Source organism: Ambystoma mexicanum, chromosome 1p, assembly GCF_040938575.1.
Source record: "Ambystoma mexicanum isolate Mex_15411 chromosome 1p, UKY_AmexF1_1, whole genome shotgun sequence".
In the NCBI taxonomy this organism is placed as follows: Eukaryota; Metazoa; Chordata; class Amphibia; order Caudata; family Ambystomatidae; genus Ambystoma; species Ambystoma mexicanum.
This window is the reverse complement of record NC_090921.1, coordinates 99,135,047-99,158,056: the sequence shown is the minus strand read 5'-3', so window position 1 is coordinate 99,158,056 and position 23,010 is coordinate 99,135,047. Positions and strand designations below refer to the sequence as shown.

The window sequence follows — 23,010 nt, the reverse complement described above, 5'->3', positions numbered from 1 at the left end:
TCTGCTTGGGTTGGCTGCTGCCTTGCCCTCTGGGGCCAGCTGTTCCTTTTTCCTCTGATAGGACGGCTGACCCTTTTCTGCTTGGGTTGGCTGCTGCCTTGCCCTCTGGGGCCAGCTGTTCCCTTTTCCTCTGATAGGACGGCTGACCCTTTTCTGCTTGGGTTGGCTGCTGCCTTACCCTCTGGGGCCAGCTGTTCCCTTTTCCTCTGATAGGACGGCGGACCCTTTTCTGCTTGGGTTGGCTGCTGCCTTGCCCTCTGGGGCCAGCTGTTCCCTTTTCCTCTGATAGGACGGCTGACCCTTTTCTGCTTGGGTTGGCTGTGGCCTTACCCTCTATGGCCAGCACGGTTACCTTTTCCTCTGATAGGACGGCTGACCCTTTTGTGCTCAGGTTGGCTGTTGCCTTACTCTCTGGGGCCAGCACGGTTGCCTTTTCCTCTGATAGGATGGTTGCTCCTTTTGTGCGCGGGTTGTCTGCTGCCTTACACTCTGGGGACAGCGGTTCCCTTTTCCTCTGCTAGGTCGGCTCTCCCTTTTGTGCTCGGGTTGGCTGTTGCCTTACTCTCTGGGGCCAGCTGTTCCCTTTTCCTCTGATAGGACGGCTGACCCTTTTCTGCTTGGGTTGGCTGCTGCCTTGCCCTCTGGGGCCAGCTGTTCCCTTTTCCTCTGATAGGACGGCTGACTCTTTTCTGCTTGGGTTGGCTGCTGCCTTACCCTCTGGAGCCAGCTGTTCCCTTTTCCTCTGATAGGACGGCGGACCCTTTTCTGCTTGGGTTGGCTGTTGCCTTACCCTCTGGGGCCAGCTGTTCACTTTTCCTCTGATAGGACGGCTGACCCTTTTCTGCTTGGGTTGGCTGTGGCCTTACCCTCTATGGCCAGCACGGTTCCCTTTTCCTCTGATAGGATGGTTGCTCCTTTTGTGCGCGGGTTGTCTGCTGCCTTACACTCTGGGGACAGCGGTTCCCTTTTCCTCTGCTAGGTCGGCTCTCCCTTTTATGCTCGGGTTGGCTGTTACCTTACTCTCTGGGGCCAGCACGGTTCCCTTTTCCTGTGATAGGATGGTTGCTCCTTTTGTGCTCGGGTTGTCTGCTGCCTTATTCTCTTGGGCCAGCACGGTTCCCTATTCCTCCGATAGGATCGTTGCCCCTTTTCTGCATCGGCTGGCTGCTGCCGAACCCTTTGGGGCTAGCAGTTCCTTTTTCTCCTCATAGGACAGCTACCCCTTTTCTGCTTGGGTTGGCTGCTGCCTTACCTTCTGGGCTCAGTGGTTCCTCTTTCTTTTTATGGGACGACTGCCACATTTCTGCTTGTGTTGGCTGCTGCCTTTCCCTCTGGACGGCTGCCCCTTTAGTGCTCGGGTTGTCTGCTGCCTTTCCCTGTGGGGCCAGCGGTTCCCTTTCCCTCTGATAGCACAGCTGCCGCTTTTCAGCTTGGGTTGGCTGCTGCCGAAGCCTCTGGGTTTTCAGCTCGGATTGGCTGTTTCCTTTCCCTTTGGCGCTAATGGCTCCCTTTTCCACTGTTAGGATAGCTGACCCTTTTCTGCTTTGGTTAGCTGGTTCCTTTCCTTCTGGGGCCAGTGGTTCACTCTTCCACTGATTGGACCTGTGACCCTTTTCTGCTTGGGGTGGTTGTTGCCTTACTCTCTGGAGCCAGCACGGTTCCCTTTTCCTCTGATAGGATGGTTGCCCCTTTTGTGCGCGGGTTGTCTGCTGCCTTACACTCTGGGGACAGCGGTTCCCTTTTCCTCTGCTAGGTCGGCTCTCACTTTTATGCTCGGGTTGGCTGTTACCTTACTCTCTGGGGCCAGCACGGTTCCCTATTCCTCCGATAGGATGGTTGCCCCTTTTCCGCATCGGCTGGCTGCTGCCGAACCCTTTGGGGCTAGCAGTTCCTTTTTCTCCTCATAGGACAGCTACCCCTTTTCTGCTTGGGTTGGCTGCTGTCTTACCTTCTGGGCTCAGTGGTTCCTCTTTCTTTTTATGGGACGACTGCCACATTTCTGCTTGTGTTGGCTGCTGCCTTTCCCTCTGGACGACTGCCCCTTTAGTGCTCGGGTTGTCTGCTGCCTTTCCCTGTGATAGCACAGCTGCCGCTTTTCAGCTTGGGTTGGCTGCTGCCGAACCCTCTGGGTTTTCAGCTCGGATTGGCTGTTTCCTTTCCCTTTGGCGCTAATGGCTCCCTTTTCCACTGTTAGGATAGCTGACCCTTTTCTGCTTTGGTTAGCTGGTTCCTTTCCTTCTGGGGACAGTGGTTCACTCTTCCACTGATTGGACATGTGACCCTTTTCTGCTTGGGTTGGTTGTTGCCTTACTCTCTGGAGCCATGGTTACCCTTTTCCTCTGATAGGGCGGCTGCCCCTTTTCTGCTTGAGTTGGCTGTTTCCTTTCATTCTGGGGCCAGCAATTCACTTTTATCCTGATTGGGCGGCTGCCCCTTTTCTACGTGGGGTGGCAGTTTCCTTTCCCTCTGGGGCCAGTGGTACCCTTTTCCTCTGCTATGCCAGATGTTCCACGTTCTACTCGGGATGGCTGGTGCCTTCCCCTTGGGACAGGAGTTCACTTTTCCTCTCATAGGACGGCTGCCCCTGTTGTGCTAGGGTTGATTGTTTTGTTCACTCTGGCCTTTTCCTCTGACAGGACGGTTGCTCCTTGCTCTCTGGGGACAGTGGTTCCCTTTGTCTCCCTCTGAGTCGGTTGAACAAGGCTAGTCGCTTGTTTATTTATGTGACAGTTAATAGTTTAGTGGATGACAGAGTTTGCAAGATGGAGGGCAAGCGGAGGTGGAGAGAGGGTGGAGAATGGCGAGGATGGGCACCACCGAGAGGTAAGAGCACGGGTGAAATGGAGACTTGCTCCGCATCGATGTATCTTCCTCAGAGCAGGGACGTCAATTAGGAGTAACCAAGGGCCGCAAATGCGACCCGTGACCAACTCCTGTGTGGCTCCTGGCTCTGCCTCTGCGACCCCTGGGGTCCGCAGAGTCAGAGAGAAACCAAAAGTAACGCGGGCTCTCAGACGAGAGCCCTCTTTACATTAATTTCTTTTTAAAGTCAGTCTGACTTCCAAAATACATTATTTCTGTTACGGTTTTAGTTTATTTTTGAAGTTAGACTGACTTCAAAAAGAACTCTCTCACAGCGGCCCCCACCAGACATGGAAGGCTCTGTCTCCCCTGCTCTGCGCATGACAGGAACCAGAGCTGGTTCCTTGCATGCGTGGAGCATGGGAGATGGGCCTGTCGGCAGAGGAGTTCCTCGGAACAGCAACAAAAAAGGAAAGAAAGTGTTTTTTTGTCTGTAACTATTTGTGCATGCTTGCATGCATGAAAGGATGTGTGTGTGTGTATGTATATGTGTGTTCTGTAATGTGTGTGAATGAGTGCATGATGTATGGGTGGCTGGGAGTTTTTTGTGAATGGTGAATGGTGTGCCTGTGTTGAATAACTAGATTACTTACCTGTAATCTTCATTACTCCTAGTCCTACTCTTCCTTGTCCTAGTACTTGCCTATAACGCACCTTGCCTCACATGTAAGTACTGGGACGAGGAAGGGGGAACGTGGAGGTAATGCTGAGACAAGGGACTGAGACTGTGGTAGGAGGAGGAGGGTTGGAGGGATAGGGGGCATGTCTGGAGGGTGGGGCAGGTGGAGGAGGGTAGGACAGGTGGGAGTGCGCTATAATGTAATGGGCATTCATGGTGAAGTAGGCATGATATGTGTTATTAGTGTCTAGACTCACATTTTGGTACGGCGAGTCTAGTCATTTCTTAACGTGGAATGACATTTTTACAGGGCATATTTGATAAAGTTAGCATGATTAGTGTTTATTACCTGGCTAAACTGGCATTTGGGTGCAGTCATTCCTTACTGTGAATTTGTATATTTTTCTGTACAGCTATGATAAAGTATGATAAGTGTTATTAAATGGCTAGATTGGCCTTTTGGTGCTGCCAGTTTAGGTATGCCTTACTGTGGCATGGCATTTTTTACTGTGCATCATCAAGGCTACAGCAAAGATGATAAGTGTTATTACGTGTCTGGCCTACATTGTGCAGCCAGTTTTGACATGAGTTCTTGTGGTGGCATTGCATTTTTGAAAGCATATCAGTGAGATAGGTCAGCGGGTTGAGCGCTCGCTGCTGTGATCTGTGTGTGGTGTGCTGGTCACTGGTTCAAATCATGACAAAACCAACTCAGCCTTTCATTCTTCTGAGATTGATAAATGGATTCCAACTTCGGTTGGGAGGATAATTATATGCAAATATGAGCTATGCACAGAGCTTTGCTGAAAGCTGTATATAAGTAACATTATTATTATTAAATTTGTGTAGCGCGCATCATGCCCTTGGACCTCAGTGCACACACCTAACAGCAGACAATATTAGGATACTGTAGGGGAATGCCAGGGTCCAGCATTAAAGGTAATTAGTCTAGTCTTTAGAGTTAAAAAGTTAGGTTTTTATGCCCTTTTCAAATGTAGTCAGACACAGAATATTTCTTTTATTGGGTGACAGCGAGTTCCAAAGACTTGGTGCGTAGGTGTCAAAACAAGAGCCACCAACTCTTTTTACTTTAAAACAGGGCACGTTTCGTTTGTCAGGTCCATTAGAGCGAGGGAGACGTACATTCACAGTCTTTTTCAGCCGCGACTGCAGCGGGTCAGGCAAATGCTCCTGTGCATTGAAAGTGACTTATATCGGATTTTTGGATACTGTATTATCGCAGCAGCTGGCAATGTAGGGGTTTTTTGTTTTTCAATGCTGTAAAACTCATGGTTTCTGCTCTAAGTAACCAAGGGAAATCCAGACGTGTGCACCTTGCTCACTGTGTCTTAGAGAGGCTCAGCTTCATGTCACTGAAGAGGCCCAACAAGGCCGAAACACGTGTCCGGGGTTGCTGATGGTACTCTTGTTCAGAAAAGAATTGCCTAAAATGTTGGTGCTGGACGGCCCAAGTGGGCGGGGTAAAGACTTAAAAGGAAATGGATATTTCTCCTCTGTGAAGGGTGCAGTGAGCTAAAATGTGGCTGTAGACCCTCAGGAGTGGAAGAAATTCCATAGAACAGGGTATTTGACCCATGTCCGTTCTCAGTAGAGTACTTTTCATGTAATGACAATAACTGACATTCAGCTATAATTGGCATAATATGGAAGTAACTGGCCAAGGAATGCTGACGTGGCATGGCTATGGCATATCTGTGGCAGCGCCTCTGCCTTTTTCCTGCGCGTGTGTATTTATAGTTTATTTAAAACTTTGACACATTTTTAATCATATACTTCAGAACCCATAGTTCATTACAAATGTCAATAAATTACTTCAGGCACACCATTCTAAAATGCACATTACATACATTAATTAATTCAACATAATAAAACATATGGCATACAATATACCTATCAGGGCCTCCCTTTCTAACCCCCAAGATCACATTTTCTACCTTTCTGAGAAATGACTCCCTTCCCTACTTCATTATGGCTGACTAATCGAGAACAACATTTCCACCAAACCTTTTGTGTATCACTATTAAAATATTCACTAAAGCGATGATCAGTGAGACAGTTTCTTTCTTGATAAGGGATCCCTCTGATGGGACCCCACCTTTGTAGGGAGCCTAGTAAGTTAAGACGAAAGCGCATAAACATTTAATGATATTTCGGCCTGGAAATCTCATCACGGAGGACTGCATCTCCTTATATGCCCTCAGGTGTGTGGTTCGCTCCATTGTAATTTATACAAATGACATTCTCTTTATATCTTTCCCCATTTTACAATTTTCATTTTGTTGTACATCTTCGGCTTTCCATCGATCTAAGCTTGTCTCAGTCCATTTCAGCAAGAATTGGGTCACAGCAGTCCCCAAAATTGCTCAATGCTTTGTCATAATTATTGCTTAAAGATATATTCAAATCTTCAAATAGCAAACACAATGGTGGAACCCCTATTGCCTCGGCCTATGTTGTAACATTCGGTCTAGCCCTATTATATCATGACCCCATCCATGGTATATCAAGGCAGCACCCTTGTTAAAATGTGGTTGGTATCTAAAATATTCCTGCTTGTTTCAGTATGTAATTGCTATTTTAAATTGACTACGTTTATGTTCTTTTACTCCCGCAAGCCACGTTCGGTAATGTCACCAGGGTTAAAGAGGAACTAATCCCATCCTGGTCAAAGGTCAAGTGGCATCACTTCCTGTGATGTCATCAGGTCTGTGATGTCACGTCTGCTACCCCTGGCATTTTGGTGAATCAACATCCCTGCCTCAGAGGTGGATGATAGCTCGTGCAGCAAAAGAGACGGCCTTTCTGTTGCTTTATGGGTACTTCTACCAGGTGCGCCTATAACCCAGGACTGTTCCCATCACATAGAGATAGACCCATCTCCTCAGAATGACCAGGTGCCACCGAGGACACCTGGAGCTGCGACCAAATGCAAGAGGGAAAGGTGCAGGAGGTGCTTCTCAGCGCTCATTCACAGGGGGGGGCAGGGAAGATCATGACTAGGAGGAGTTCATGTGTTGAGCCCTATGGCGGAGCTTATGAGGTGCGTCCTAGAGTGGGAAAGTCTGTGAGGGGAGTCCTAGAGAGAGAATGCCTGTGAGGGGAGTCCTAGAGAGAGAATGCCTGTGAGGTGAGTCCTAGAGAGAGAATGTCTGTGAGGTGAGTCCTAGTGAGAGAATGCCTGTGAGGTGAGTCATAGAGAAGGAAAAGCTGTGAGGTGAGTCCTAGAGAGAGAATGCCTGTGTGGGGAGTCCTAGAGAGAGAATGCCTGTGAGGTGAGTCCTAGAGAGAGAATGTCTGTGAGGTGAGTCCTAGTGCGAGAATGCCTGTGAGGTGAGTCATAGAAAAGGAAAAGCTGTGAGGTGAGTCCTAGAGAGAGAATGCCTGTGAGGGGAGTCCTAGAGAGAGAATGCCTGTGAGGTGAGTCCTAGAGAGAGAATGTCTGTGAGGAGAATCCTAGTGCGAGAATGCCTGTGAGGTGAGTCATAGAGAAGGAAAAGCTGTGAGGTGAGTCCTAGAGAGAGAATGCCTGTGAGGGGAGTCCTAGAGAGAGAATGCCTGTGAGGTGAGTCCTAGAGAGAGAATGTCTGTGAGGTGAGTCCTAGTGCGAGAATGCCTGTGAGGTGAGTCATAGAGAAGGAAAAGCTGTGAGGTGAGTCTTAGAGAGAGAATGCCTGTGAGGGGAGTCCTAGAGAGAGAATGCCTGTGAGGTGAGTCCTAGAGACAGAATGTCTGTGAGGTGAGTCCTAGTGCGATAATGCCTGTGAGGTGAGTCATAGAGAAGGAAAAGCTGTGAGGTGAGTCCTAGAGAGAGAATGCCTGTGTGGGGAGTCCTAGAGAGAGAATGCCTGTGAGGTGAGTCCTAGAGAGAGAATGTCTGTGAGGTGAGTCCTAGTGCGAGAATGCCTGTGAGGTGAGTCATAGAGAAGGAAAAGCTGTGAGGTGAGTCCTAGAGAGAGAATGCCTGTGAGGGGAGTCCTAGAGAGAGAATGCCTGTGAGGTGAGTCCTAGAGAGAGAATGTCTGTGAGGTGAGTCCTAGTGCGAGAATGCCTGTGAGGTGAGTCATAGAGAAGGAAAAGCTGTGAGGTGAGTCCTAGAGAGAGAATGCCTGTGAGGGGAGTCCTAGAGAGAGAATGCCTGTGAGGTGAGTCCTAGAGAGAGAATGTCTGTGAGGTGAGTCCTAGTGCGAGAATGCCTGTGAGGTGAGTCATAGAGAAGGAAAAGCTGTGAGGTGAGTCCTAGAGAGAGAATGCCTGTGAGGGGAGTCCTAGAGAGAGAATGCCTGTGAGGTGAGTCCTAGAGAGAGAATGTCTGTGAGGTGAGTCCTAGTGCGAGAATGCCTGTGAGGTGAGTCATAGAGAAGGAAAAGCTGTGAGGTGAGTCCTAGAGAGAGAATGCCTGTGAGGGGAGTCCTAGAGAGAGAATGCCTGTGAGGTGAGTCATAGAGAAGGAAAAGCTGTGAGGTGAGTCCTAGAGAGAGAATGCCTGTGAGGGGAGTCCTAGAGAGAGAATGCCTGTGAGGTGAGTCCTAGAGAGAGAATGTCTGTGAGGTGAGTCCTAGTGCGAGAATGCCTGTGAGGTGAGTCATAGAGAAGGAAAAGCTGTGAGGTGAGTCCTAGAGAGAGAATGCCTGTGAGGGGAGTCCTAGAGAGAGAATGCCTGTGAGGTGAGTCCTAGAGAGAGAATGTCTGTGAGGTGAGTCCTAGTGCGAGAATGCCTGTGAGGTGAGTCATAGAGAAGGAAAAGCTGTGAGGTGAGTCCTAGAGAGAGAATGCCTGTGAGGGGAGTCCTAGAGAGAGAATGCCTGTGAGGTGAGTCCTAGAGAGAGAATGTCTGTGAGGTGAGTCCTAGTGCGAGAATGCCTGTGAGGTGAGTCATAGAGAAGGAAAAGCTGTGAGGTGAGTCCTAGAGAGAGAATGCCTGTGAGTTGAGTCCTAGAGAGAGAATGCCTGTGAGGTGAGTCCTAGAGAGAGAATGTCTATGAGGTGAGTCCTAGTGCGAGAATGCCTGTGAGGTGAGTCATAGAGAGGGAAAGCCGGTGAGGTGAACCATAACGAAGGATATACTGTGAGTTGAGTCCTAGGGGTAGAAAGCCTGTGCTGTGAGTTCTACAGATGGAATGCCTGTGAGGTGAGTCCTAGAAAGGTAAAGGCTGTGAGGTGAGTTCTAGGGAGGAAAGGCCTGAGAGGTGAGTCCTAGGGGTGGAAAGCCTGTGAGGTGAGTTCTACAGATGGAATGCCTGTGAGGTGAGTCCTAGAGAGGTAAAGGCTGTGAGGTGTGTTCTAGGGAGGAAAGGCCTGAGAGGTGAGTCCTAGGGTTTGGAAAGCCTGTGAGGTGCGTTCTAAGGAGGGAGGCCTAAATGGTGAGTCCTAGGAAGGGAAAGCCTTGAGGTGAGTCCTAGAGAGGTAAAGCCTGTGTCAGTGTGCTGGGAGTTCCATCTTACTCCTGGAACTCATATGACCTTTGTCATGTTAACATCTGCACCCCCTGTGCCTGTAGGTCGTGGGTTACTATGAAAAGTGCAGGGCGCCCCTTCCCGTCCTCTGCTCCTGCACGTGTTGTACTGCGATTATGCAAGCCCTGCAGAGAGTTCCCACTCATCCCATGAACTGGGGTGTTACTCTAACCTTGGAAGGGGGCTCCCTCCCTCATGGGTGCCAAATTTTGATTTTCGCTACAGGCGAGCAAAGCGAGATAGCCGTTCCCATCCCCAGGTCCAAACAACACATTTTAGAACACATTTAGAAGCAAAAATTAGTAGAGAAAAAAAACAACAGGATTTACAGGAAGGTTTAAACATAGCGTTTCAGCGACAGTCGCCTAACCTGCTGAGCTGTCTTTTCTCTGCATTCTGCTTTTGGGTCTCCACCTTCCGCCTCCTTCTTCTCCTGCTGTCCTCCCCTCTCATCTGCCCTCCACCCCTCAGTGAAGGCTCAGGTAGTCCACCCTGAGGCTGCCTTCCCAATTTGGAGTGAGCAGCCTCAGCTCATCAGGCGAGGCGCCGGAGGCCCTGCTGAGCAGAGTGATTTAAAAGCTCACAGCACTCAATCCATTTTTTTGTTCTTGTTGTTGGTTCAGTATAGCCACGGGGGCAAAATGACACTCCTGCCCCTGCGGTTCAAGGAGTACGGGGCCTACAGGTGCCCCTCTGCCCTCCCTCTAAGCGCTTCGTCACTACTGTAAGCTACTGTGTGTCCTTAAAATTTCCTCTTGATTGTGCTGGAGAGAGGTCTATCTCCCCCTTCAGCCTGTACGACCTTCAGGGAGTTCCCTCTAACCCCTAACACTGCATAACCTGTGTCACAATAATCTTTCCAGGGAGCTCTATGGCCAATTTTACTCCTCACTCTGCATGTCTTGTATTGTTGTAAAGAGGAGTGGACTGGTCTACAGGGAACTCTGGAGATTTCCTGGTAGGGCCTTGCACCCTGAGCAGGGGGTGGACTGGCCTACAGAGAACTCTGGGGATTTCCTGGCGGGCCTCTGTAGCCTGAGCAGGGAGGTGGACTGGCCTATAGGGAACTCTGGAGATTTTCTGGTAGGCCTCTGCACCCCGAGCAGGGGGAGGACTGGCCTATAGGGAACTCTGGAGATTTCCTTGTAGGGCCTTGCACCCTGAGCAGGGGGTGGACTGGCCTACAGAGAACTCTGGGGATTTCCTGGTAGGCCATTGTACCCTGAGCAGGGGGTGGACTGGCCTATAGGGAACTCTGGAGATTTCCTGGTAGGCCTCTGCACCCCGAGCAGGGGGTGGACTGGCCTATAGGGAACTCTGGAGATTTCCTGGTAGGCCTCTGCACCCCGAGCAGGGGGTAGACTGACCTTTAGGGAACTCTGGGTATTTCCTGGTAGGCCTCTGCACCCTGGGACTCTTTTGTGTGGTATTTCCAAATGTTACCAAAGGAAAAGGGTTGGGCTAGCTGAAAATGTGCCATATGGGACCCCTTTGAACATTATTTGCAGGGCCACTTTTGGTTCCCTGTCCATCACTGCCCACGGGAAAGGGGTGGGGCTTCCTCACATGGTAAAATAGGGGGCCACTTTAAGAAAGTTTCCAGGGCCTCTTTTGCTTCTCAGACCAGCCCTGATGGTAAGCTCTGCCAGGAGTTTTGCACTCTGACAGAGCCTGTGTATCCTGTGGTCAGGGGAGAAATTGGGCTTGAAAACGGTCTGGGCAGAGAGCTTCCTCAACGTGGGGGTGGGAAGGGGTTATGCAGCTGCGTGAAGAGAGACTCGGTGCTTCACAGACTGTGTCTGAAAGTCTCCTTCGCTCAAAGGAGACCGTCCAAAGCTGTGTGTGTATGTCTGATGCTGTGCACACATTTTACTGTCAGGGTGACTATTCTGACAGAGGAAATGAGCACCATACCAAGTGTGCATTGCATGCTCAGAAGGAATGAATGTTTGAATTAGTAGCACAAAAATGCACTTTGTTTTATGCAAAGCAGGCAGCATCCTATATTCTGGGCACACACATTATTCAAATCTTAGCTCCCCAGCCTAACTCCACCCACACCACTGACAATCCGGCCCCAGTCCCGCCCACACCACTGATAATCTGTGCCCCCACTCTCTGGAAGAAGGGGAGGGGGGAGTTCCCCCAGTAAATTGTGTCCATTTCCAGCACTGCCTGTGCTACCTTATGCTCGGGATGAAGCTCCCCACAGACCCATTCAGTCTGTATTTCTCCACTTACTCTGAGCACTGGGAGGCAGGCAGACTGTTCCCTGACTCTCTTGGGCTCACAGAATTGTCTCACACATTGTTTCTACCCAACAGGTGATAAGAAGGGAAGCTTCTGACCCAAGAGCTGGATAGGCCCGCCCCCGGGGACACGTGATCATGGATAACCGTCAGGTGAGTGTCATCAGAACACAGGTTTCCTCTGCAAGCTGGACGCATGTCACTTATGCACCTTCTCCCATTTTTTCTTATATAGCGCTTCAGGCCAGACTCCTCCCACTTCTAAGCGCTGTACTGACAGGTGTTACTATTACAGGGCACCACTGACCTCTCAGCAGCTTCGAGCTAAACCAGTGTGCCTGCCTTGCTCTCTGGCCACAATCAGTGGAGAGACTGGGCAGGAGGCCTGCATCTGAGATCCTGCAAAAACTGCCTCCCAGCTTCTTGTATCCGGGGAGCCCAATATCCAATGCCCAGGTCGCCTTCTAACACTTACCATGCACCCAGAGTGGTCAGTTCGTACCAGCGTTCAGAGACTCACTTTGGAATGTGAGATAGCAGAATACACAACAAGGAGTGGGTAATGGGGAGCGGCTATGGTCTGTAGCATGCCCCTTAAGAGGAGCACATTTGGGATGATAAATTAGGGTGCCTCCTTTGTTTGAAGCAAAAAACGGACTTGAAGCCCAGCCCATATTTTTAGACGCCCCCCCCCTTGCTACACCCTTTTACAGTACAATAGCAAGGGGAGAGAAAAAAAAAGATCATGCTTGCAGATTTTATTTTAACATAGCTATATTCGTTTTAAAAAAAAAATTAAAAAAGAAAACTCCATTTATAAAATAAAAAAGTAAATAAGGCTGAAAATGTCGTATTACTAAAGTATATACACCATACATGTTTGCACCTTACAGTGGTGACACGCTGACAAAGTTTGATCCGGTGGAAGCGTTCAGATTTGAACCGGAAGTGCACGCCCATCTTGCTAGAGACATAGATGTCGCTGGTCATTTCATTTCTGAAAATGTTATTCGTCTTGAAAGCAGCAGTAAACCTATTCTTCAAAGTGCTAGCACCTGCAGCAGAGATGTCTCACTGCATGTTTCACATAAATCCTCGCAGCAGCCCATTAACCCACCGAGCCAACATTCCTAAAGAAAGTCATAAGGAGAACAGGTGAGAGGGATTCTTTCACCATTTGATATGGAGCGCTTGCAGTAGCGGGCAGTTCCCGCAGTTTGGCAGTGTGTTTTCACTTTTTGGTGTTCGAAAGGCAGAGCAAGGACAACGTGGCAGAGCAGAACATTGTTATAAACCCTTGTAAGTGATTTCAATCCGGCACTTCAACCAAGTCAACAGCTAGCGTGGAATGCACAACTGAAACCCTTATTTATTTATTTGTGTCTAAAAGTTCTTTTATTCTGAATGATGTACCACTTATATCACCCCCCTCTCTTATAACCCCACCATGTCCCCCCCCCCGGTCACACTGAACGAGGAATCAGGCTGGTTGGCAAAGTTCACACTATTTTTAATGGCATACAATAATCACCAATGGGGTGATGTCACACTAACAATCTCTTTAATCACAGGGAGCAATGATGGGAAAAAATAATGCAGCACATAAAATACTTTTGTGGGTTTGTTCAATCAAACGGCAATGTGATTACTATTTCCCCTGCACACTACTCAATCCCCCCAATATGCAATATAAAGGGATAGAAGGAGAGAGAACAGGTTTTAGGAAGGCAGAATTCAAACAAATATCTCAATGCCAATTTCCCCCCAGCAAACACCAGAGAAAAACAGAACTGATTGGCAAACTTGTCAAAAATGGTTTTAAGTTGGGTTGAATGGAATGGTAAAACACTAAAAATGGTCGAAATCACTGAAATGTTTTAAATACTAATGGGAGCCGCTTTGTATGGTTGCAAACAAATACTAGCAATGATTTGAGAGTGATAAACAAGTTGAAAACTTAATTTTGAGGTCGAGTGCAATGAAAAGCTATTTTACACGTTATAGAATTTTAGCCAAATGAAAGATTTGTGGCAAACTTTTCCGCGCGCGGTAAGCGCGATTGCGGAATAACTGTAAGGAGTTGAGATGTGGTGTTGGGCTCATTGGAATGCTTAGGATGTTGGCTGCAAGTAGACACTTCATTTCTAGCATAAAATATGAAGACGTTATGGACGTTTTCGTGGCGGTCGTTTTTTTTCAGAAAGAAGCAACATGTAAAACAAGGATGCGCTTTTAAAATACAAACAAGGTTTCTTTACACTAGGGATGGACTATGAAGAAATAAACTTTACGACAGCACAGCCACCAGACCAGGACATCTCCGATCAGGTTTTTGCCTGCCGAGGCGCATGCCTTCTTCGGATGAAATATATCAGCGCAAAGATGATTTTAACAATATTATTACAGAAGGACTATAGGATAAGAGAGAGAGTTCAGGCAAGACAAAAAGGATTTCTAACAATACAGTTCTGGATATAAGATAGATTTGATTTGGATAGGTATGACTATGAACACTACGTAGGCTAGTGACAATCCTATACTATGGATACTCACTACCAATGTTTTGAATGGAACTGTTAGGGATTCTGGTTCTGGTCAGGGATATTTTCTGGGACAGACTGCTGGGCACACCAGACTGGTCTGGTTCCACAATCTGCAAGATGCTCTGGACACCGCACGGCAGGACTGGACTGGACAGCAAGGCGCTCTGGTCTACACTGCACAGCACAACCGGACTGGATCTGCAATGGCTCTCTGGTCTGCACAGCACCGCACCAGATTGGGTTTTAATCTACCCTTCTGGTTATGAAGATAATTATTTGACAGGAAAGCAGTTACAGCACAGCCTGGCTGCTCTTTGGTTTCCCCTTTTAAGTTGAGGGATGGGTTCTGGAAGTTAGGCCCAGCTGAAAGTGGTTGAGATATGCTCTGAGCCTTTCTGATTGCAAAGTTTCAGGAGTCTGGAACAAGGAGTATGGATGGATCTCCTTCAGAGTGCTTCCCAAATTCGGGATGGTGGGTGGATCAGTGTGTCTTTTAGGTCCTCAACTGTCTCTATTTATGTGTTTGATAAAGGGGTGGGTATACTGAATTATCCTAGGCACACCCCATAGGTAGTCTATTGGCTAAAGTCTGCTCTCTCCCTTGATTGGAGGGGAAAACAGAGTGTCATCATGATGATGTGGTTTATGAGGCAAAACATCCTCCCCTTTGCCTTTTGCACATAAAATCTATTTTTGATATAATACATCTTTACATGTGTACAATCTTTATACCAATGACATACATAGATCACATATTTTGTGGAGCAAACCCTCTTCCAATCCTCGTTGCGGTGGGATCTTGGGTCTGGATTTGACAAATTTTTGCACTTTTTGTCCGGGACACAACATCTGATTTGTCCACAATTTTGTAGATATGTGCGCATGATATCTGGGCATAATCGTATGAAGTGTCATGCTTCTGTCATAAATACAATTGCAACAAAACCAGAATTTTCACTGTGCCTTCCCTGAACATCGCACAGATTTCTGGCACCTCTTAAAATGTGCACAAAAAAATCACATTAACACTGCTACTAATTCTATAATTTTTACAAATTCGCACAGTCCTTTATCAGGCTTTTTCAAAAATATGCTTTATGTGCCTTGGGAATCAACAAAAATGTCTGTCTCCGCCTCCATCTTGTAGCTCAAGAGCAATCTCCGCCTTCTTCCTCTGGCAGAGGTCACTGTTGACACTTTACAATCTGCACATCCTTTCAGCCAAGGAAGGTCCATTGTCTCTCCCAGGAGCAGCCCCAGTGCCCCTCCCCTCTTAATCAACACCTGAATGTGAGTTCCTGGTCCAGAGAGCAGAAGGGAGGTGCCTTGGCCAGTGGGGAAGTTGCTTTGTAGTTTTGACTTGCATCAGGTTTACATTAAAAGTCACTTTGTTAAATTGTTCTTTGTTGAAAATAAAACTTGCAATTTTTAAACAAGCAACTAGAACTCTAATTCCAGTCTGTAAACCATGGAGATTAAATAGTTGCAACCTATTTTACTTTTGATAACAGGTCACTTAAATTATAGACATTTGATTTCAATTGCACAAGTTTAAGCTTCTGATGCAACTAATGACAGCTGTCATACAGGCGGTACTGGGCCCATATTTTGACAGATTTTCATAGGCAAGCACACTTTTTACTGTGGATATTTTGATGATAGATTCTGCTTTTCCTGACATTGTGTGTTCATAATGATTCCTTAAATGAAGTGGCAGGTAACACCCAGCAAAGAAATTGGATGTTTTGTGGTGTTTTGGTCCGGTATTTTGTATTTTCAGCAACCAAGAGAAAGGGATTTAAGAGCAATTTCTGGGTTTCCTTCAATAAAACCCTGCCTTTCCTGCAGTGTTCATTTTTACATGGTGGGCAGCCCAGTAACATGTTTCACCAGGGGGGTCTCTATTTCACCGCTGACAACAGGCAAAGTAGATTTGGCTGCCATCTTTTCCGGTTTCAAAGCGCAATTTTCATAGGTTTTGACGCGGATAGGGCTTTTGCGGCCATTTTTGATGATTCTTTCACCATCAGCACACAGGGATGTCGCAGGGCAGAGCCTAGTAGGTTAAAACATCCCACACCCTGGGAGCTAAGCGCTAGTGTAGCGCTTGCAGTAGCGGGCAGATCCCACAGTTTGGCAGTGTGTTTTCACTTTTTGGTGTGCGAAAGGTGGAGCAAGGATAACATGGCCGAGCAGAACATTGTTATAAGTCCTGGGACCTAAGCGCTAGCGTAGCGCTTGCAGTAGCGGGCAGTTCCCTGCAGTTCTCCATAGTGAGTCGCGTGGACCTGGACATGGAGGCTTTCTGCTTTTAGATCAAGCCGCTGTAAAGAGTCAGGGCTTTTTTTGATAGCAGCAGCTGTTACTGTATATAATATACTTCAGACTTGTTAGCTCCAGAGTGCCGCCAGCACAGCTGTTTTAATTGGTATGCAAGTGTTTCAACGTTCAGTACTGGAGGCGGCATATTTTCCATAGCGCAGTGTTGATGTGAATGTGCAGCTCTCTGCAATGCACTTGCCTCGCGCTTTATTTAAAAAACCCAGGACATTCTGTCCGCCCTCTCCTCCCCTGCCCCCCATTCTCTCTGTGTGTGCTTGTAGACCCCATTTTAACCACCCCCCAACCTCCTTTTCTTCCTTTCCTATTTTCTCCCCTGACGAGGTCGCTAGACAAGTCCGATCTATGAAAGCCTCGTCAAAACAGGTTCATCCCTGTTCCTCTAAAACCATCAAGGACCACATTGACACCCTCGCTTCTGCCCTTGCTGATTTTTTCAACCACTTGTTTGCCTCAGGATCCTTCCCCTCCCCTCTGAAGCACTCCCTTGTGCATCCTCTTCTCAAGAAACCCACAGCTGATCCTTCCTGTCTGGCTAACTTTCGCCCAATTTCCATTACCCCCTTTCTGGGCAAACTCCTGGAAAAGCTGGCTATCTCTCAGCTTAACCTTCATTCAGACTCTGTTGGCTTTCTCCATGACCACCAGTCTGGCTTCAGAGCGGCCAGAAGCCCGGAAACTGCACTCTTGAATATCTGTGAAGATCTGCTCTCCAACCTGGACTCCAACATTCCCTCTGTCCTCATCCTTCTTGATCTCTCTTCTGCCTTCGACACGGTCAACCACACCATCCTGCTCAACCGTCTACGTGATAACCTAGGCATCACTGATCAGGCTCTGGCCTGGCTGACCTCTTTCCTCTCTGATCAACCCTCCCAGGTCCAACTGGGGTCCTTCCTATTATCTATCTTCCTTTCTACCTGTGGGGTTCCCCAGGGGTCTAACCTCTCACCCTGGCTCTTCAACCAATACCTGGCAACTCTCGCCCACTGCATTGCCATTTTCTGCTCAAATTTCCAGTGCTACGCTGATGACACTCAACTCATTTTCCAGCTGCCCTCGGCCACCTCTTCTCTCTCTCTCATCTCTGACTGCCTTACTGCCGTCCAAGATTGGTGTGCCGCCAATGATCTTTGGCTGAATGCCAGCAAGTCGGAGATCCTCCTCATCGGCACACCATCTCCATCTTTCTCCCTCACCCTCTGGCCGGCCTCCCTTGGCCCTCCTCCTACCCCTACCTGCGAGGCTAAGAACCTTGGGGTCATGTTTGACTCCACACTTTCCTTCTCCGCCCATATTTCTAAGGTCTCTAAAAAGTCAAACTTCCTACTGCACCTCCTCAGAGGTACTCTGCCTTTCCTATCCTTCCCTCAGAAGCTCACTGTCTCCCAAGCTCTGGTTCTCTCTAGGTTGGACTATTGTAACAGCCTCTTTCTAAATCTAGCTGCCTCTACTCTCCGTCCTCTGCAACTTATCCAGAATAGGACTGCAAGACTTTTCCTTGGCCTCAAGCCCTGGGATCGTATCTCTCCAGCCCTGAAATCTCTCCATTGGCTCCCAGTGGATGCAAGGATAAAATTCAAAACCCTCTGCATTGTCCACAAGGCTTTCTGGGGCCTGGATCCAAAATACCTTCAGCTATCGCTCCGCAAATACCTCCCCTCTCGAGCTCTTCGCTCCTCTACCTCTAACTCCCTTCGCGTCAATCCTTTTGAAAAGAAACGAGCTGGGGGTAGATCTCTATCTTCGGCTGGGGCCTCTCTCTGGAACAGCCTCCCTGCCACTCTAAAACATGAGGAAAACCATCTCCGGTTCCAGAAGAACCCCAAGACCTTCCTCTTTGCTTCCACCTTCGCTCCCCCTCTCCCCTGCTGATCTGCTCTCTTGGCACTGTGCACCTGGCCACCCTCTGTCCCCTGGGCCCAGGTACCTGCTCACCCTGCCACCCTCCTGCACTGCCTCCTGGCCACTCCTTGAACTGGGGACTGTATCTGTACTCTTACACCCCCACCCCATTTTTCTTCTTTTTTTGCACTTATCAGACTTACCCAGTCTGCTGCCTTAAACACAGCACTTGCGACTTGCTGGCTGCACTACCACTGATTAGTGCCCCCTCTTTCTATTTACTTCCATGCATTTTTCCCCTCCCCCTCTCCCATGCACCTGCGCGTTCTCAATGTCACTGGGCCTAGTAAGATTGTGGTTGTTGCTGTGCTGTGTTCTCCCTTGTTCCCCTCCCTTGCCTAGTCGCGCTCTGAAACACTTGTGTACGAGCGCGCATCAAGCTACCAGCAAGGCGGCCATTACCCACGTTTTTGGGCAAATCAAGTAGAAAAGCTGTGTGGACATTCAGGAACGGCAGTAAGCTAATAAAAAAGCGAAATGGTGTCTGTACGTTAGCAGATAGGGTGACTGCCAAAAGCTAATGTGCTGCTGCAAAGACATCATTAGTTTCCGCTTCGCCCTAAGCAGAACTTCCGGTCTCACGGTCCGTTATGCCAAAGGCTGGGGTGTTGATTTCCGCAGGCGTAATGCGAATCCTGGGCGAGAGAGGACCTCTGTCCTATCGCTTCGGACTTCCAGCTCAGTGTGTAAAGCCAGACTAAGCCACTGCCCTTCCAGCCATGCAAAGCCAGGCTAAGCCACAGGCATCCCATCCATGCAAAGCCAGGCTAAGCCACAGGCATCCCACCCATGCAAAGCCAGGCTAAGCCACCGCCATCCCACCCATGCAAAGCCAGGCTAAGCCACAGGCATCCCACCCATGCAAAGCCAGGCTAAGCCACCGCCATCCCACCCATGCAAAGCCAGGCTAAGCCACCACCATCCCACCCATGCAAAGCCAGGCTAAGCCACCGCCATCCCACCCATGCAAAGACAGGCTAAGCCACCGCCATCCCACCCATGCAAAGCCAGTCTAAGCCACTGCCATCCCACCCATGCAAAGCCAGGCTAAGCCACAGGCATCCCACCCATGCAAAGCCAGGCTAAGCCACCGTCATCCGACCCATGCAAAGCCAGGCTAAGCCACAGGCATCCCACCCATGCATAGCCAGGCTAAGCCACCGCCATCCCACCCATGCAAAGCCAGGCTAAGCCAGCGTCATCCCACCCATGCAAAGCCAGGCTAAGCCACAGGCATCCCACCCATGCAAAGCCAGGCTAAGCCACAGGCATCCCACCCATGCAAAGCCAGACTAAGCCACAGGCATCCCACCCATGAAAAGCCAGGCTAAGCCACAGGCATCCCACCCATGTAAAGCCAGGCTAATCCATCACCATTCTACCCATGCAAAGCCAGGCTAAGCCACAGGCATCCCATCCATGCAAAGCCAGGCTAAGCCATCACCATTCTACCCATGCAAAGCCAGGCTAAGGCATCCCACCCATGCAAAGCCAGGCTAAGCCACCGTCATCCCACCCATGCAAAGCCAGGCTGAGCCATCACCATTCTACCCATGCAAAGCCAGGCTAAGCCACAGGCATCCCACCCATGCAAAGCCAGGCTAAGCCACCGTCATCCCACCCATGCAAAGCCAGGCTAAGCCACAGGCATCCCATCCATGCAAAGCCAGGCTAAGCCATCACCATTCTACCCATGCAAAGCCAGGCTAAGCCACAGGCATCCCACCCATGCAAAGCCAGGCTAAGCCACCGCCATCCCACCCATGCAAAGCCAGGCTAAGCCACAGGCATCCCAACCATGCAAAGCCAGGCTAAGCCATCACCATTCTACCCATGCAGAGACAGGATAAGCCACAGGCATCCCACCCATGCAAAGCCAGGCTAAGCCACAGCCATCCCACTCATGCAAAGCCAGGCTAAGCCACAGCCCTCCCACCCACGCAAAGCCAGGCTAAGCCACTGCCATCCCACTCACGCAAAGCCAGGCTAAGCCATCACCATTCTACCCATGCAAAGCCAGGCTAAGCCACCGCCATCCCACCCATGCAAATCCAGTCTAGGCCACAGGCATCCCGCCCATGCAAAGCCAGGCTAAGCCACCGTCATCCCACCCATGCAAAGCCAGGCTAAGCCATCACCATTCTACCCATGCAAAGCCAGGTTAAGCCACAGGCATCCCACCCATGCAAAGCCAGGCTAAGCCACTGCCATCCCACCCATGCAAAGCCAGGGTAAGCCACAGGCATCCCTCCAATGCAAAGCCAGGCTAAGCCACAGCCATTCCACCCATGCAAAGCCAGGCTAAGCCACCGTCATCCAACCCATGCAAAGCCAGTCTAAGCCATCGCCATTCTACCCATGCAAAGCCAGGCTAAGCCACAGGCATCCCTCCCATGCAAAGCCAGGCTAAGCCACTGCCATCCCACTCACGCAAAGCCAGGCTAAGCCATCACCATTCTACCCATGCAAAGCCAGGCTAAGCCACCGCCATCCCACCCATGCAAAGCCAGGCTAGGCCACAGGCATCCCGCCCATGCTATGCCACCGCAATCCCACCCATGCAATGCCAGGCTAGGCCACAGGCATCCTACCCATCCAAAGCCAGGCTAAGCCACCGCCATCCCACTCATGCAAAGCCAGGCTAAGCCACCGTCATCCCACCCATGCAAAGCCAGGCTAAGCCATCACCATTCTACACATGTAAAGCCAGGCTAAGTCACCACCGTTCTACCCATGCAAAGCCAGGCTAAGCCACTGCAATCCCACCCATGCAAAGCCAGGCTAGGCCACAGGCATACTACCCATTCAAAGCCAGGCTAAGCCACCGACATCCCACCCATGCAAAGCCAGACTAAGCCACAGGCATCCCACCCATGAAAAGCCAGGCTAAGCCACAGGCATCCCACTCATGTAAAGCCAGGCTAATCCATCACCATTCTACCCATGCAAAGCCAGGCTAAGCCACAGGCATCACATCCATGCAAAGCCAGGCTAAGCCATCACCATTCTACCCATGCAAAGCAAGGTTAAGCCACAGGCATCCCACCATGCAAAGCCAGGCTAAGCCACCGTCATCCCACCCATGCAAAGCCAGGCTGAGCCATCACCATTCTACAAATGCAAAGCCAGGCTAAGCCACAGGCATCCCATCCATGCAAAGCCAGGCTAAGCCACCGTCATCCCACCCATGCAAAGCCAGGCTAAGCCACAGGCATCCCATCCATGCAAAGCCAGGCAAAGCCATCACCATTCTACCCATGCAAAGCCAGGCTAAGCCACAGGCATCCCACCCATGCAAAGCCAGGCTAAGCCACCGCCATCCCACCCATGCAAAGCCAGGCTAAGCCACAGGCATCCCAACCATGCAAAGCCAGGCTAAGCCACATCCATCCCACACATGCAAAGCCAGGCTAAGCCACAGCCATCCCACCCATGCAAAGCCAGGCTAAGCCACCGTCATCCCACCAATGCAAAGCCAGGCTAAGCCATCACCGTTCTACCCATGCAAAGCCAGGTTAAGCCACAGGCATCCCACCCATGCAAAGCCAGGCTAAGCCACTGCCATCCCACCCATGCAAAGCCAGGGTAAGCCACAGGCATCCCTCCAATGCAAAGCCAGGCTAAGCCACAACCATTCCACCCATGCAAAGCCAGGCTAAGCCACCGTCATCCAACCCATGCAAAGCCAGTCTAAGCCATCGCCATTCTACCCATGCAAAGCCAGGCTAAGCCACAGGCATCCCTCCCATGCAAAGCCAGGCTAAGCCACTGCCATCCCACTCACGCAAAGCCAGGCTAAGCCATCACCATTCTACCCATGCAAAGCCAGGCTAAGCCACCGCCATCCCACCCATGCAAAGCCAGGCTAGGCCACAGGCATCCCGCCCATGCTAAGCCACCGTCATCCCACCCATGCAAAGCCAGGCTAAGCCATCACCGTTCTACCCATGCAAAGCCAGGCTAAGCCACTGCCATCCCACCCATGCAAAGCCAGGCTAAGCCACCGCCATCCCACCCATGCAAAGTCAGGCTAAGCCACTGCCATCCCACCCATGCAAAGCCAGGCTAAGCCACAGGCATCCCACCCATGCAAAGCTAGGCTAAGCCACTGCCATCTCACCCATCCAAAGCCAGGCTAAGCCACCGCCATCCCACCCATGCAAAGCCAGGCTAAGCCATCGCCATTCTACACATGTAAAGCCAGGCTAAGTCATCACCGTTCTACCCATGCAAAGCCAGGCTAAGCCACCGCAATCCCACCCATGCAAAGCCAGGCTAGGCCACAGGCATACTACCCATCCAAAGCCAGGCTAAGCCACCGCAATCCCACCCATGCAAAGCCAGGCTAAGCCATTGCCATTCTACACATGTAAAGCCAGGCTAAATCATCACCGTTCTACCCATGCAAAGCCAGGCTAAGCCACCGCAATCCCACCCATGCAATGCCAGGCTAGGCCACAGGCATCCTACCCATCCAAAGCCAGGCTAAGCCACCGCCATCCCACTCATGCAAAGCCAGGCTAAGCCACCGTCATCCCACCCATGCAAAGCCAGGCTAAGCCATCACCATTCTACACATGTAAAGTCAGGCTAAGTCATCACCGTTCTACCCATGCAAAGCCAGGCTAAGCCACTGCAATCCCACCCATGCAAAGCCAGGCTAGGCCACAGGCATACTACCCATTCAAAGCCAGGCTAAGCCACCGCCATCCCACCCATGCAAAGCCAGACTAAGCCACAGGCATCCCACCCATGAAAAGCCAGGCTAAGCCACAGGCATCCCACCCATGTAAAGCCAGGCTAATCCATCACCATTCTACCCATGCAAAGCCAGGCTAAGCCACAGGCATCACATCCATGCAAAGCCAGGCTAAGCTATCACCATTCTACCCATGCAAAGCAAGGTTAAGCCACAGGCATCCCACCCATGCAAAGCCAGGCTAAGCCACCGTCATCCCACCCATGCAAAGCCAGGCTGAGCCATCACCATTCTACAAATGCAAAGCCAGGCTAAGCCA

The 23,010-nt window shown here is 50.0% G+C and overlaps 1 protein-coding gene across 1 annotated transcript in view; it reads left to right on the top strand.

Moving 5' to 3' along the window:
• Positions 1-23,010, top strand: part of LOC138566649 (uncharacterized) — a 246,830-nt gene that overhangs the window by 35,868 nt on the left and 187,952 nt on the right. Inside the window, exon 2 of the mRNA XM_069644203.1 lies at positions 11,280-11,357. Coding sequence (XP_069500304.1) covers positions 11,343-11,357 — 15 coding nt within the window. The 5' untranslated portion in view covers positions 11,280-11,342. The remainder of the gene's footprint in view (positions 1-11,279; positions 11,358-23,010) is intronic.